General features: G+C 41.7%; 1 protein-coding gene across 2 annotated transcripts in view; it reads left to right on the top strand.

The window, feature by feature from the left end:
• Positions 1-16,477, top strand: part of XPNPEP3 (X-prolyl aminopeptidase 3) — a 342,416-nt gene that overhangs the window by 127,427 nt on the left and 198,512 nt on the right. For both annotated transcript variants that reach the window (XM_063427589.1, XM_063427587.1), the window contains exon 4: positions 7,583-7,785. In XM_063427589.1, the coding sequence (XP_063283659.1) occupies positions 7,583-7,785 (203 nt within the window). The remainder of the gene's footprint in view (positions 1-7,582; positions 7,786-16,477) is intronic.

Raw genomic sequence — 16,477 nt, forward strand, 5'->3', positions numbered from 1 at the left:
GGCTCAGGGCACACTATTTAAACTCTTGACTATGTCAGCTGCACAATTGATCCCCAAGCACTGGAAAAAGCCCCAAGCCCCCACTGTCAGGGAATGGATCTCAAGAATAGAGAGTATAAGACAAATGGAACTGATATCACATGCTATTTCCAAAGACTTCGGAACATATAACACTATTTGGGAACCTTGGACAAGATTCTTAAATGGAAATGCGAAACACAATATCCACCCCAACCATACTTAAAGGGATCCTTCCCTCCTTTCCCCCCCCCCCTCACACTGTTCTATATTCATAGTTATAACACCCCACCTTTAACCAAAACATTTGGTAAATCTCAGCTTTCTCCCTCCCCTCGCACATTCTCCATCAAGTAAAACTATGCAATTATCAATTTTCTATACAATAGCTTGTATATTTCATATGCTTTATTTTTGTGTATATTTAAGTATCTCACTATATATCTGTATTCTATCGCCGCTCACAATATTAACAAGAACTGTATTTTAACGACTATTTCCTTCATATTTGTTGTGAATCCTGTAACATGCAATTCCTTGTAATGTATTTGTTATTTGTTACTCATAAAAAGAATAAAAATCTTTAAATTAAAAAAGAAAAAAAAAAAAGAAAATGTCGAACGACGGGAATAGCCAGAACGCGGCTATTCTCGACGATTACCTGGCGTTCGTTTGTTGTTTGTGCGAACGAGGGTGCCGACTGGCGGGAAAAGCCGCGAGGATGATGGGAGCGGAAGAGCTCTGACGAGAGCCGGAAGTTCGCTGACAATGGGAAGCGAGCAGGCCCGGAGGTGAACAGCGTGCGTACGGCAAGGTAGGAAGTGGGGAGTAGCGTTTAAATAGGAATGCTAACTCCTCCCACAAATCCAGGCCTTCGGCATTAAATATATATATATGTATATATATATATATATATATATATATATATATACAAAAAATGCAAAAAAAAACCTGCACTCCAACATAAGACATAGAATTGTACCTGGTGCTCTGGTGGCTCAATTGTAGAAATAAGAAAAGACCGGCACTCAAGGAATTTTTACTGCTCAAAAAAAATCAACGTTTCAGCTCCTCTAGGGAGCTTTCATCAGGACATATATAATCTTAAAAATAAAAACACACTTATATAGGAAATGAAATAATGAAGTACTTACATTCAGCTGTTGTTAATCAGTAATTGCTCGTTGCCGAATACCGCCGTGAACGTCTGCTTAGACCGACATCATTTCCTGGTTGATCATCTGACCAGGACTCTCGTTCTAATTGGCTGAAACGCGCGTGAGCTAGGAAACCAAGGACGCTAAGTCCGATTGGATGAAGCTCATCACTACGGATCTGTATATGGGACAAACTTAGTTTGTCTTTAAACAACGCAATTTAGGACGGCAGAATATTGGGACAAGTAGCGTATTTCTCGGCGGCTACACGGGAACGAGCAAACTTAATATTTAAGTCATAGAACCACATAGAGCAAACTTAATATTTTTTTTTTTTTAATTCTTTATTTTAGTAGTGCATAACAAGGTAACATACTTGCGCGAGGTACCCCGACGGCAATCCTCTTGCATTGTCAAAGAATACTTAACAGTGGGGTTATCAATAATACATGCACAATTTTTATATTTGTAAATGAACAACTGCTCCGTAGGAACCTTCAGTTAAATTACATTGAGTATGCTTGGCATGGTTAGGTCATCAGGCTTGGAAAACATTTTTAAGAGTGACAATAGTGAGATTGGGGTAGGCTTTCTAGGCTGCATACAAGTACAATTAACTATGATAGCAAGGTCGTTTAGTCGTTGCAGGAAGGATTTCTTTAAGTTAGGTCAGTGCCCTATGGCCCTGAGTTAAACTCCCCTTTCCCTGTACTACCTGTTGCTTCAAGTAGATTTGTGGGTCTATGCCCCCATAGATTTTCAGTGTGCTGCTGATAGCAGGAACTGGCTCAGTTGCATTTAAAAAAAATTGTGTTGCCTACTGGGGGTTTACCACTTGGGACAGCTTATACAATCTTAAATAATGCAGGCAGGGATGCGTTATCTATGGGTCGTCACAAGATGAATCATATCATGTACAATCTTATGTGTATCAAATTAAACCAGGCGAGCATATGGCCACTCTGAAATGTGGATATTAATATTAACCGGACACCTGCTGAGGTTGATCATCGGAGCCTTGGGTGTCTGCCAGCGATTGCAATGTCCTGCATTGGGTATGCTGTCGCGTTTCCCTGCGGTGAGGCTGAGGGCGTGATGGATGCCGTTTGGGTGAGTCGGTAGGCAAGGCGCTCATACAGATAGCTTTATCGCGCTTATGCTTTACATGCATAACCTCCGTGGACCCCTCTCGCCGACGCTTTCCTCCTTCTCCATCCCCATCCCGCTCGCCATGTAGGAAGGCGGGTTCGTGTGCGGGCTTATTTGGGTAGGGGTGATGCTCAGCAAGATGGTTCCGTCTGCAGACAGGAGAGGTTGTGTCGGCCATTGCGGATCGCGGCGCCGCCATTTTAGTGCCCCGGCTCGTGGCGCCTAACGCTTGTTGTAGGGCTGTGTTTCCCTCCGATGGGGACCAGGATACCCCCCCCCGGTCCATGGGGGGGAAGCGAGTCCTGCGGGGCGCATCCCAAGGCTGTCGCATAGCGGCCAGGCTCACAAGCAGGACGGCAGCCGTCCGTCCCGCTCTCCACCCCCACAGGCCGCAGGCCCCAAAGTCCCATGTCGCTCACTGGGGGCTCTGGAACTCCCGATCTCAGGGACTGCGGTGGCCCCGGCTTCTGCCTGGGTGCTTAAGACGGCCTCTGGTCACTCAGGTCGCTTTGATGGTCAATTTTTGTGCCATTGGGGACCAAAGTCGTCAGGAGCCCCTCCAGCCTGCGACCGGTCAGCATGGCGGTCAGGCCCCGCCCCCCCCCCCAGCCTGCGACCGGTCAGCATGGCGGTCAGGCCCCGCCCCCCCCCAGCAAACTTAATATTTAAATAATAAAACCACAGATATATAATCCAATCAGTTCAATGTACATCGAATAGTGCATAGATTGGAACAATCAATTACAAACGACTTTATACAGTGTATATTAATTAAAATACAATAATGATAATAATAAAGAGTTAAATTGTACTCAAATCAGTGACAATTCCTAAAGGAAAGAGGATGTTATAGTAAAATCATGTTAATTATATTAAAGCAAACATAAATTGCTGAGAAATAGTGATAAATGCAATGAATTTAGAAAAAACAGTGCTAACTTAAGCCTGTTGGTATATTGAAATATCAAAAAATAAAAATATTATGATTTGTGTGTATAGTGAAGAGAAATAAATCCCTTCAATCAAACTATTATAATGCTAGTATGTGTTAATTGGTATAGTGAATGAAAAACTCTCTATATATTTGTGGAAGTGAGATAGGACCAATCTAATATAATCCATGTGTGAATGTGACCCTATAAGACAAAATAAAAAAAAATAAAAAAGATCAACACTAATCTATGTGATACTACGGAATAATACATTATTGCATTTTGACAGTTTTCATCCTAAACATCTGAAGCAATCGTTGCTCTACTCACAGTTCTTACGAGTTTCGAGAAATAACTCACTGGGAGATAAGCGTGAACAACAACTGATTCAGATGTATGAAAAATTTCAAGGGGGTACCCCCGAATGGTTCTCGACAGGGCTCTGTCGAAAGCAAAATTAGTGTCCTGTCCAAACTCACAAGTTGAATCTAAAATTGCTAAAACCCGATGCAGGTTTTCTACACAATTCAATACGGCGAGCCTCGAGTTGAATTCTACAATCAAGAAGCAATGGCGCACATTAGAGTTGGACCCTTCATTACCAGCGATTTTTCAGCAGAGTTCCATGATCTGCTACCGGCGGAACAATAATCTAAGGGATTTATTGGTTAAGACTGAACCACGACACTGTTACAACAAGGCGAAGACGGACATTAATGCAGGGTGTGTGACTTGTGGTCACCTCATCCCTTCTAAAACCTTCACACACCCTTACACAGGAAAAGTGTACAGAATCCAACAACGGATTCATTGCCAGACGGACCATGTGATCTACAAACTGACATGTCGTGTGACCTCAATTATGTTGGCAAAACTATTATAATAGTTTGATTGAAGGGATTTATTTCTCTTCACTATACACACAAATCATAATATTTTTCTTTTTTGATATTTCAATATACCAACAGGCTTAAGTTAGCACTGTTTTTTCTAAATTCATTACATTTATCACTATTTCTCAGCAATTTCTGTTTGCTTTAATATAATTAACATGATTTTACTATAACATCCTCTTTACTTTAGGAATTGTCACTGATTTGAGTACAATTTAACTCTTTATACAGTGTATATTAATTAAAATACAATAATGATAATAATAAAGTTGTTTGTAATGGATGGTACCAATCTATGCACTATTCGATGTACATTGAACTGATTGGATTATTTATCTGTGGTTTTATTTAAATATTAAGTTTGCTCTATGTGGTTCTATGACTTAAATATTAAGTTTGCTCGTTCCCGTGTAGCCGCCGAGAAATACGCTACTTGTCCCAATATTCTGCCGTCCTAAATTGCGTTGTTTAAAGACAAACTAAGTTTGTCCCATATACAGATCCGTAGTGATGAGCTTCATCCAATCAGACGTTAGCGTCCTTGGTTTCCTAGCGCACGCGCGTTTCAGCCAATTAGAACGAGAGTCCTGGTCAGATGATCGACCAGGAAATGATGTCGGTCTAAGCAGACGAGCACGGCGTTCACGGCAGTATTCGGCAACGAGCAATTACTGATTAACAACAGCTGAATGTAAGTACTTCATTATTTAATTTCCTATATAAGTGTGTTTTTATTTTTAAGATTATATATGTCCTGATGAAAGCTCCCTAGAGGAGCTGAAACGTTGATTTTTTTGGAGCAGTAAAACTTTGAAAAATTCCTTGAGTGCCGGTCTTTTCTTTTTTCTTCTTTTTTCTATATATATATATATATATATATATATATATATATATATATATATATATATATATATATATATATATAGATAGATAGATAGATTTAATTATTTTTTACTTTTTTTTTTTTTTACACACTACTCTTTGCCACCTGACTGGTATTTTTCCGGCACAGTCAGTATTTGAGGCTACCTGGCCGGTGCCGGTATTGCAGTTATACCGGCAATACAAATGCAGATATTTTTCTCAGTATAAACTGAGATTACTCTGCAATTCCAGCTCCAGCCAGTAGCGGTCACTGTGTGTGGAGAGAAGCAGGGATAGGAAGTTACTGCCTCTCTCTACTCACTGATCCACGGGGGAGCAGCTAGTCCAGACAGCAGCGACAGCCTACAGCTCAGGTAAGTGAAGGATGGGGGGAGAGGCAGCAGGGAGACATGGGGCACTGAGACACTTGGGGACGCTGCGAGACATAGGTACATTCAGAGGCACATTGGGACACGAAGACACTAGGGACACAGTGTATCCATGTCTCCCAGTGTCTGTGTCCCCATGTCTCTCAGTGTCCTAATGTGTCCCCAAATGTCTGTGTCCCCATGTCTCTGTGTCCCTGTGTCTCCCAGCCAGTGTCCCTGGTGTCTGTGTCCCCATGTCTCCCAGTGTCCCCATGTCTATGTCCACAAGTGCCCCCATGTCTCCCAGTGTCCCCAAGTGTCTATGTCCCCATGTCTCCAAGTGTCCCCTAGTCTCTGTGTCTGTGTTCCCGTGTCTCTAGTGTCTTAGTGTCCCCAAATGTCTGTGTCCCCATGTCTTCCAGTGTCCCCAAATGTCTGTGTCCCCAGTGTCTCCATGTCTCCCAGTGTCCTAATGTCTGTATCCACAAGTGCTCCCATGTCTCCCAGTGTCTCAGTGTCCCTCGGTCTCTCAGTGTCCCCATGTCTCACTGTGTTCCTCGGTCTCTCAGTGTCCCCATGTCTCTCAGTGTCCCTTAGTATCCCAGTGACACGTGACACACAGAGAAATGGGAGAAATGAGGAGACTAGGGGACTGGGCGACATGGGGACCCTGACACTGATGCCAGGCTGGCCTTCCAATTCTTTGGACAGACTTTGCACTCTTTTTTGGCATTTCCGCCCCTTTTGGTAATTGTGGTCACGTGATTTGCGTCATTGGCCTACCCTTTTGCCCCGCCCATTGGCTTTCTGCTTCACTGGACACTGCTATTAAGGGGGGGGGGGGGATTTACTTTAAAGATTAAAGCATAAATTAGAGAGAGATTAGCATAGAATATGAGTTTTCTTATAGCTGCATCCTTCTAGTTTCCCTCCAACACCATCTCCATCAGATACATGATGCTTGAGAGGTATGACTGTTTTAGTGTTTTTGGTCGATAAGATTCTGTAATTAGGCCCCATTATAATTGCCCTACTGGGCTCTTAATCTGGCCCTGATGGTAGAGTCTTTGAAAGAGAGAATAGAAATGTAACAAATACCCATTTGCAATAAGAGTGGTAGTCCTCAGAATTTAATTAGGTAAGCTATGTTCCAGGTATTTCTTAATGGTACATAACAGTCGAAAAGAATAGACCATGCAGTTTTAAATGTATCTTTTTCTTGAAGAGCTGTAGCAATTCCAAATATACCTCCTTAGAGGAACACAAGTGTTTATACAAACATGTATTTCAAACTCTGTAGAGGTGGCTGCCAGCTCTATCTAATGTGAGTGTTTAAATGGTGAGTTTTGCTTATCTTTACTCCCTCCCCATGATCACCCCATATCCTCGGTTGAGATCATCACGATTGTTCCACACAGGGAAATGTTGGGAGGCTATGTACATATACAGCAAAATGCTGCACTACGCCAATCAAATGGTCTCCATGAGAACAATCTGATTCAAAAGCGGAGCTTGACTCCGCTATGGAGGGGGATACGCCTTTTGTGTCTGTCAGGAGGACAGTGTCTAGATGTCTCATGAAACGCATCAATATTGGTGGCATGGATGAAGATGGGCTGGGAAATGTGAGGTGTGGAGAGGAATTCCGTTGAATTGGTTTAACAGAATTAAAACTCTGTGGCAAAGGGACACTTCTGATCAGCCTGGTAGTTACTTAATGATTGCTTTGTTCAGCACCTACGTTTTGAGTGCATTTTTTTCTGGATTTCATGTAATAAAGGGTTACAATTTACAAACTTATGCTTGTCTTGTAGATTTTAAGTCATCTTTATGTGCTTAAATATAAGATTATCCTTTAAATATAAGATTGCTCAGGTACAGCCAGGAATATAATGCAAACTCAAATGGTTTCTTTATGTGTAGTATTGGTAAGCTTGGGAAATGCATATAATGCATCAAAGTTGCAAAATTCGGGCAAAAATTGTCATGCTGCGCTGCACTATAGCCAAATTGGAGAATTATTCAAAATTTGCAATTTTTACTTAAAATTTAGAAATCCTTTTCCACTTCACCATTTAGTGAATTAAACTACTGTGTTTGCTTATGATTATATTTCTGTTTCTTTAAAATATTTTGTAACCTACAATACCTGTGCTTGAGCATTTATGAAATATTTATTTATAATGTTGTTTCTTTCCCAGATGAAGGGGTGACAGTATGGTTGGATACTACTGGACCAGCACACACGTCTTTACACTCCAGATTCCTGAAACCTTTGATGGAATCCATAACCCAGGGAAAGAAATCAGTAAGACCAACACAACATCTAGTACAGAAGCTTCGACTCATAAAATCTTCAGCTGAGATAGAGCTGATGAAGAAAGCAAGCCACATTTCTTCTTATGTATGGAACTTGAGTATTTTTTTTTTTTTTAATGAAATGTTGCTAAGTTAAATTATATTACTGTTTATTGTGGTGGTATTTTTGTGTCTTTAGGCTTATAGTCAGTGGTAACCGTAATCCAATGAGTGGTGAAATATGGATAGGCAAATTTAGTGGTAGTCAGAAGTTTTTCCAATCTGATTGCAGGTGAGTGTTGTAACAATGGAGATTGAGCGTTCACTGATTCCGAATTATGGAATGCTGTACAAAAGATCTGTGAACATATTTAAAGGGAATTTATAGTGTTAGTAATACAAATCTGTATTAAAAAACCCTTTAGTCATTTACCTAATTCCAGCGTCAATGTTTCTTGGCACTCTGCCTCCTCCGCTGTCACCCAATGGGGTAACCTAAAGTGCATGTGCAGTGTGTGCCTCGAGCACATTAGGCCCTCCCCATAGGAAAGCATTGCCTATTGAGGGTTTTTACTGATGCTGGATGTCCTCATGCAGGACTTGAGAAGTTCCAGCATCGTTTAATGGACTCTGAGTCAGTTAGAATCCCAGGAAAAGGCCTCTAGTGGCTGTTTTATTGACAGCCACTAGAGGCAGTCTTAGTCCTGGCAAATATTTTTTTTACAGCACCCTCACATACACACACAGCTCCCTCACACACACACAGTACTCTTACACATACTGCACCTATCTCACATACACACTGCACCCCTCTCACACACACTGCACCCAGGACCGATGCAAGGATTTTTGGGTACACAGGCGAATATGATTTTGGTGCCCCCCCAAAAAGCATCTTCACTTGTGCGCCTCTTAACTTGCCTTTTGTTTCTTATCCCCTTTTTTTAAATGTCTTAACCCCTTTAGTGTATCTTATCCCCTATTGTTCACCATTGTGTCTTACAACCCCCCTTTGTGTGTCTTACTCCCCCCAGCCCCTTTGTATGTCTCCTTCTTTCTCAGCCCCTTTGTATTTTACTCTTACCAGCCCCTTTGTATTTTAAACCCCAGGCCCATATGTGTGTCTTTCTCCCCCCTCATATCCCTCTGTGTGTCTTTCTCCCCACTCAGGCCCCACTGTGTGCCACTCTTCCCTCCATATCCCTTAGTGTTCCTCTCTCATCCCCTCCATGTCCATAAGTGGTCCTCTCCCTGTCTCTTAGTGTTCCTTTCCCCCTCCATGTCCCTTAGTATCCCCCTCCCCTGTCCCTTAGTGTTCCTTTCCCCTCCCTTCCCTGTTCCTTAGTGTTACTCTCCCCTCCCTCCCCTGTCCCTTAGTGTTACTCTCCCCCGTCCCTTAGTGTTCCTCTCCCTTCCCTACCCTGTCCCTTAGTGTTCCTCTTACCTGTGTCTTTGTGCTCCCCATTCCCCTTAATGTTCCTCCCACCTCCTCTCTTAGTGTTCCTCTCCCTTCTGTTTAAGTGCACCCCCCACCCATTCTCCTTAATGTTCCTCCTACCTCCTCTCTTAGTGTTCCTTTTCCCTTCTCCCTGTACCTTAGTGTGCCCCCCCCTTAATGTTCCTATGTGTCCCCTCTCTCTTCCCCCCATCCCTTAGTGACCTTCTTCCCCCTCCCCCCCCCTTTTTCTTGGTCTCTGGTGTCTCATACCTTTCTGGTACCGTCGCCGACCAGAGAAGTGCTCACCGCGATATAGGAACTTCAGTTTCCTGTACCCTGCCGGACGACAAGAAGTGTTCTCTCAGTGAGCACTTCCTTTCAGTTTGGCTGTGTACAATAATCATAAGTTCCTGTACTGCGGTGCGCACTGCTCAGCTCATCCACGCTACACAGAGTGACTGGCAGGAGGGAGCGCTGGGCATCCGCCTTATGGACGCGCCGGCCCTGACTGCACCTTTCACACATACCCACACTGCACCCCTCACACACACACACACTACACCCCTAACAGAAACCCACTGCACCATTCACACAAAGCACCCCACCAACTCACTGCGCCACTCACAAACACACACAATACTTCCAATTTTATTTATATATATATATATATATATATATATATATATATATAAAAACAAAAATAATCTTGCACTCCTCCTATTGGAAACCTATGTGCCTGGTGCTTGTCAGCCAAAAATGTAGAGAAAATATCCAAGATAGCACTCCAAGGGCTTTAGTAAAAATTAACTTTTATTACCTTAAACTAAAACAGCGAAAATCAACGTTTCAGCTTGATCCCCTCAAGCTTTCGTAAGGATACACTGTACAAACAAATAACCCCACATATATAGCATAAAATAAGATATTTACTCACCACACCTGTGTTACAACCGACTCCATGGACGCACGGACCGGGACTGCCGCGGGCTACCCGAAAACGTCAGCAGCCGCACGGCGTCACGTTCAATGACGCGGCCAGGGGTCGTTACCATGACGACCTGTAAACACAGGAACGTAGTATGAATATACCAGTTAAAAACAATTTCACCTTAGCGTACTCAGTGGATATAAACGGAACAAAGACAGTAAAGGGCTATGCAAATGAAAACAATCTACTGGACTGAAATAAAATGTTAGACTCACAAAACCGGATGTATAAGATTAGACAGACATGAAGCCAACAGAGAAAGGGCAAAAATTACCCCTCACTTACTAACTTATACATAGATCCAGCCAAACTTAGGAAATACCTAATCTAGGGTACTAGTGTACATAAAGATAATACTATGTATCAAAAAAATGTTGTATAATTTAGTGACCGATCTCTAAATCTGCTTTATGAAAAAACAGAAGTCCTAGAACGATGCAAGCCATATCATAATACTAAGCAATTGGCTTATTTCACAAAAAGAGGTCACAATATCAACTAGAGGACCAGAATCCTAGACACAAAGATTGTCAAGAAAATTAAATCGGTTCAAAACGAATTATATGTTATGGTAAAGAAAATCAAAGAGCACTTGACCCAAATAAACCACTGGAATACATATCGCTATCAATATTAGACTCCAAATCTATATCGCCATTCTTGATTATTACCATAATCACTGTGAGTACATGAAACGGTTGCCTATCCCCCTGGGTGGGCACCATATTTCAATCTCACATATGTGATTCTACTTAACCACAGTGTCCAGGGTATCAGAGAAGTCCACAAATGCATGCCTATCCCCCTGGGTGGGCATCACATTGCTCTTCTCATAAATACCATCAATTGGTTTATAGAAATGCAGAAAGAGTATATTTCTCATTGAGACCATCAGGGTGTACTGTTCTCAAGGTTCTGATCCAGTATAGTTCACGTTGTAGAAGCATCTTTTTACGATCCCCTCCCCTCCTGGGTAGTGGTATATGATCAATCGCCATCAGTTTCAAAGTTGGTAATGTATGACCTTTTTCCCAAAAATGTTTGGCCACTGGGTGATCCGATTTTTGATCTCTATAAGCCACTCTTATACTTGATCTGTGGTTGCGTACACGTTCACGGAGAGGTAAATCAGTCTTGCCAATGTACGTGAGCCCACATGGGCAGGTTAATTTGTATAGTACAAAATCTGTGGTGCAAGTTATACGATGCTTTATGAAACAAAAAACAAAGTATATACACTAAAGAACTGTACACGTATACTGTGGATAGCCCCAGGTGAACTTCACAACCACCTATAAGAATATATAGTAAACAAACAAAGTGGAAACCACCCAGAATATTATAAATGTTGAAATAAAGTGGGACAACCTGATGCAGATCAAATGTCCTTAGATCGAATCTGTGTAAAAATTAGAATAACTTGCAAGTTATTCTAATTTTTAAACAGATTCGATCTAAGGACATTTGATCTGCATCAGGTTGTCCCACTTTATTTCAACATTTATACGTATTCTGGGTGGTTTCCACTTTGTTTGTTTACTATACGATGCTTTATGTTGTATTTCACTCCTGAATGCAGATGGGTGAAGAATTTCCCTGGTGACATGTATCCACAGGTGACACACCCGAGGCATCTGTAGCAACCCACGATGGTGGAACTCTGATCCTTCTGGTCACAATGTACGGGGTCCGTCTTTACCAATAGGTCTTTAAGATTTCTATTCCTCCTATAGCACATCATGGGAGGTTGTCGGAATAATTCAGGCAGGGAGATATCGTTACTCAAAATTCTCCAATTCTTGTCGACCATTCGCTTTAATTGTGGAGACGCTGTGGTGTAGGTAGTCGGAAACACCAATCTCTTCGTAGATGAATCTCTTGGTCTAACTACTGTTTTATGGCACTTGTTAAGGGCCTTTTCAAGGGTTTGGTCATTATAACCACGCTGCTGAAACTTTTCCCACATATCCCGTATTTGTTCTGTTGCTTTATTGTGGTCAGAGTTGTTTCTCAAAACTCTTAGGAATTGAGAGTATGGTAAAGATTGTTTAAGTGCATGGGGGTGAAAACTATTTGCCTGCAAAAGGGTGTTACGATCAGTTGGTTTAGAGTATAGAGTGTAGGCCAACTTAGCACCTTCTCTCATAACTCGTACATCCAAAAAAATCAACTGTGAGTGGATCAACTGTCATGGTTAATTCCACATTCGATGTACATGAATTAATTATTTGAATCATCCTTTCTGCCATGTAACTGTCCCCCTTAATAATCATGAAAATGTTGTCGATATAGCGACCGTACAGTAAAATGACATCTTTGAAAAGCTCCAATATGTATTTAGACTCAAACTCAAACATATAACCATTGGCATACATAGGAGCCATCGCGGCTCCCATTGATGTACCCGCTGACTGTCTATACCAACCCCACTCAAAACGGAAATAATTTTGTGTTAAGACCAGCTCAAGAAGTTCCATCACATATTCTATTGACGGTCCCTTATATGGATTTGAAGTTAAAAGGATCGATCTCAGCCTGGACTCCCTTATCATGAGGTATGATCGTATACAGGCTTTTGACATCACATGTAACTAGTGATGTCAAGCCAGCCGGTAGCGTCAATGTAGAGATTAGTTTGATGAAACTAGGGGTGTCCTTGATGTATGTGTGAAGATTTTCAATTGTTTCCTTGAACAGGAAGTCCAGCCACTGTGCCAAAGGTTCTAAAATGCCTCCGACAGCCGACACGATTGGTCTTCCTGGAGGGTCCTGAAGACTTTTGTGGACTTTCGGGAGTGTGTAGATTACTGGTGTCCTGGGATTTAGTTTTTGTAAAAAATCACAGAGATCCTGGTTAATGAACTCATGTTCAAGGCCCCTTTGTAGAATATCATCAATGACACGCTTTACTTGTAGCGTTGGATCGCCGTCTAACTTGCAGTAAGTCTCCGAATCCAATAGTTGTCTCATTATTTCCGATTTATATTTAACATAGTCCTGAATGACAATTCCCCCACCCTTGTCAGCTGACCTGATGACAATATTCTTGTCCTTAGCCAAGGATTTGATAATCTCACGATCGGCTTTAGAACAATTAGAGTGATGCGGGTGGATGATCTTCAAATGGTCAGTGGATTCCCTTTGAACTGACTTCAAAAATGTTTTGATGGTAGCCTGGTTAGGCATCGGATCGAAAGTCCTTTTTTTCTTGAATCTATTGCTTTGGTCTTCCATGGAACTAATTTTGTTCTTAAAGAAATATTGTAAACGCATTGTTCTGCCGAATTTGTATAATTTGACTTCCCAATCTAGTGGGTTGGGTTGAGCAGTGGGTACGAACGACAATCCCTTACTTAGAAGTGTCTTTTCAGCCAATGTTAGCACCCTTGAAGACAAATTGAAGATGGGCATTATCTCCTCTGGCGTGGTGGTCTTCCTCCTGCCCCAGCAGGTACGGCCCTTCTGTCCACGTCTGGTAATTGTCCTTCTTCTGGATGAGTGATTCTGCTTTGCTGCCTGGTTTGAATAACCAAATGATCCCGATTGGTGTTCTCTAAAAAGGCTGTGTTTGGGAATCTCTTTGCACGGTTCCCCGGTAATTGTTCTGTTCAGACTCTGAACTGGAATTCCCTGAAGTCTTGTCAATGGTGTAATGTCTGTGTCTGCGGATAGGTCTCCTCTTCCTTGCAAATCTTGGTTGGTCACTAGCACCGCTCAGCCACTTATAGACCCTGTGTTCCTTATAGTCTGCTGTCACTTTCTCCTGTTTATCTCTTTTTGAATCTAACCAGATCCGTTTAGTAAATCTTTACAGTATTCTCCAATTTTAGCAATGTAGGTGAAGCTTCAGGAGATGCTAGCAATAATGCTTGTCTGGTCTCTAAAGCTGTGATTTTCCTCCTAACCTGAATCAGGTCCTCCTTAACATCCTCTATGATGATTAACATCAAATCTAATGAACATTTATTCAGAACAGAGGTCCACTTTTTACAGACCCCTGGTTTACGTCTCCCAATGGTTGGTATGTTACTCACCCTGAAACCTCTTGGGATCTGCAGATTTCGATGGTATTCAGATAAAAACAGACCGTGCAGGTCTAAATCTGTTTCTCGCTTTTTAAGCCTTAATAATTTGAAATAAATGTCACGTAATGAAGTAGTGCTGGGGAGATCAGAGGTAGAAGCGTCCCATCTAATTCTTTCTGCATCGGAATCACTGTATTGCAAAATTTCTGCCTGTTCCGCACATCCACCTGCTAGCGTGAAAAAATCCCCCATGGATACACAAGACTATATAGTGTATCAAATAAGCCATACAATATAGGGATACCGTTTTAAATAACCTCAAGAAAAAACAGAAAAAAATGTTATTTGAAATTCAAACTCAGAGTTTACTTAGTGAAACCAGGGGGTGCATAGAAAATCAGCTACGGCCACTGCTGAATAATCACAAAAAACAAAAATAATCTTGCACTCCTCCTATTGGAAACCTATGTGCCTGGTGCTTGTCAGCCAAAAATGTAGAGAAAATATCCAAGATAGCACTCCAAGGGCTTTAGTAAAAATTTACTTTTATTACCTTAAACTAAAACAGCGAAAATCAACGTTTCAGCTTGATCCCCTCAAGCTTTCGTCAGGATACACTGTACAAACAAATAACCCCACATATATAGCATAAAATAAGATATTTACTCACCACACCTGTGTTACAACCGACTCCATGGACGCACGGACCGGGACTGTCGCGGGCTACCCGAAAACGTCAGCAGTCACATGTCACCAGGGAAATTCTTCACCCATCCGCATTCAGGAGTGAAATACAACATAAAGCATCGTATAACTTGCACCACAGATTTTGTAGTATACAAATTAACCTGCCCATGTGGGCTCACGTACATTGGCAAGACTGATTTACCTCTCCGTGAACGTGTACGCAACCACAGATCAAGTATAAGAGTGGCTTATAGAGATCAAAAATCGGATCTCCCAGTGGCCAAACATTTTTTGGAAAAAGGTCATACATTACCAACTTTGAAACTGATGGCGATTGATCATATACCACTACCCAGGAGGGGAGGGGGTCGTAAAAAGATGCTTCTACAACGTGAACTATACTGGATCAGAACCTTGAGAACAGTAAACCCTGATGGTCTCAATGAGAAATATTCGACTGACCTCCTTCTCCATCCCTCGATCACGGCTAGCACTTTGACTCCTCTCGACCTCTTTCCAACGGAACCTCCCCGGAGGGAACTCTGGGACCAACTTAAAGCCTCTGGAAGCTAAGTTACCTCACTTGTGTTATACAAACTTTTCCACTGACTACTGAGCACTCAAGCTTTAGCCTGCTCGCACGTTCTCCTATCGTTATAGGAGTAATTCCTATTCATTAACCCTTCAGTCTCCAGCTGAGATGTTTTCTACCAATTAAGCTAAATCAAATCTCTGCAAGTTAATCTCCATTACCTTCCCTTCATTTTATTGCTGCAATTCAATTGTATAAGATAGTCTAAGAATCCACTCACCAATACTGAAGTTTTTAAAGATACAGTACCTATGTTTTCTTCAATCAAAATATTAAAGACACAGTATCAGTGAATTCTCTGGTGAACTGTCATCTCTTTTTTTCCTCAATTTATCACATTCACATCTAATTAATCTGAAATCTGCAGTTGAGCTCCATCTTACTCTATGTGAACGTGACAGATTAATCCAGCCTTGTAATGGATCCAGCAGATTTTGATTCAAAATTTACTATGCTGAATCAAAGCGTCGATACACTTGCTCAAGGCATGCAAGATCTCCAGGTTACAAATGAACGGATTCTTACTTATGTCAGAGACTTACAAACCCATACTCCTCATACCGTTATGCACTCAGCCAGTGACCATGCTGTCTGTAATCCCGAGAAGTTTTCTGGAGATAGATCAAAATACAGGGAGTTCCTTAATTCCTGCAAGCTATTGATTGCTCTAAAACCTCGATCTTATCCCACTGAAAGATCTAAGGTTTGTTCAGTTATCTCCTTCCTAAGAGGTGATCCTATGGCCTGGGCCCACTCCTTCTTGGAAAATGATGATCCCATCTTAGACTCATTGGACGAGTTCTTTGAAGCTATGTCTCTCCTTTACGAAGATCCTAATAAACAGTCTACAGCTGATCTAACCATCCGAACCCTCCAGCAAAAACATAGACCTGTCGAAGATTACATAGCTGAGTTTAAGAGATGGGCAATAGAAACTCAATGGAACGATATAACCCTGCGCAACCAATTTCAAATTGGGTTATCCGAAGGAGTAAAGGATGAACTTTCTAGAACTGAACTTCCTGCTACATTAAACGCTCTTATTCAACTATCAATCAGTATTGACAG

Source organism: Pelobates fuscus, chromosome 7 (assembly GCF_036172605.1).
Source record: "Pelobates fuscus isolate aPelFus1 chromosome 7, aPelFus1.pri, whole genome shotgun sequence".
Taxonomy (NCBI): Eukaryota; Metazoa; Chordata; class Amphibia; order Anura; family Pelobatidae; genus Pelobates; species Pelobates fuscus.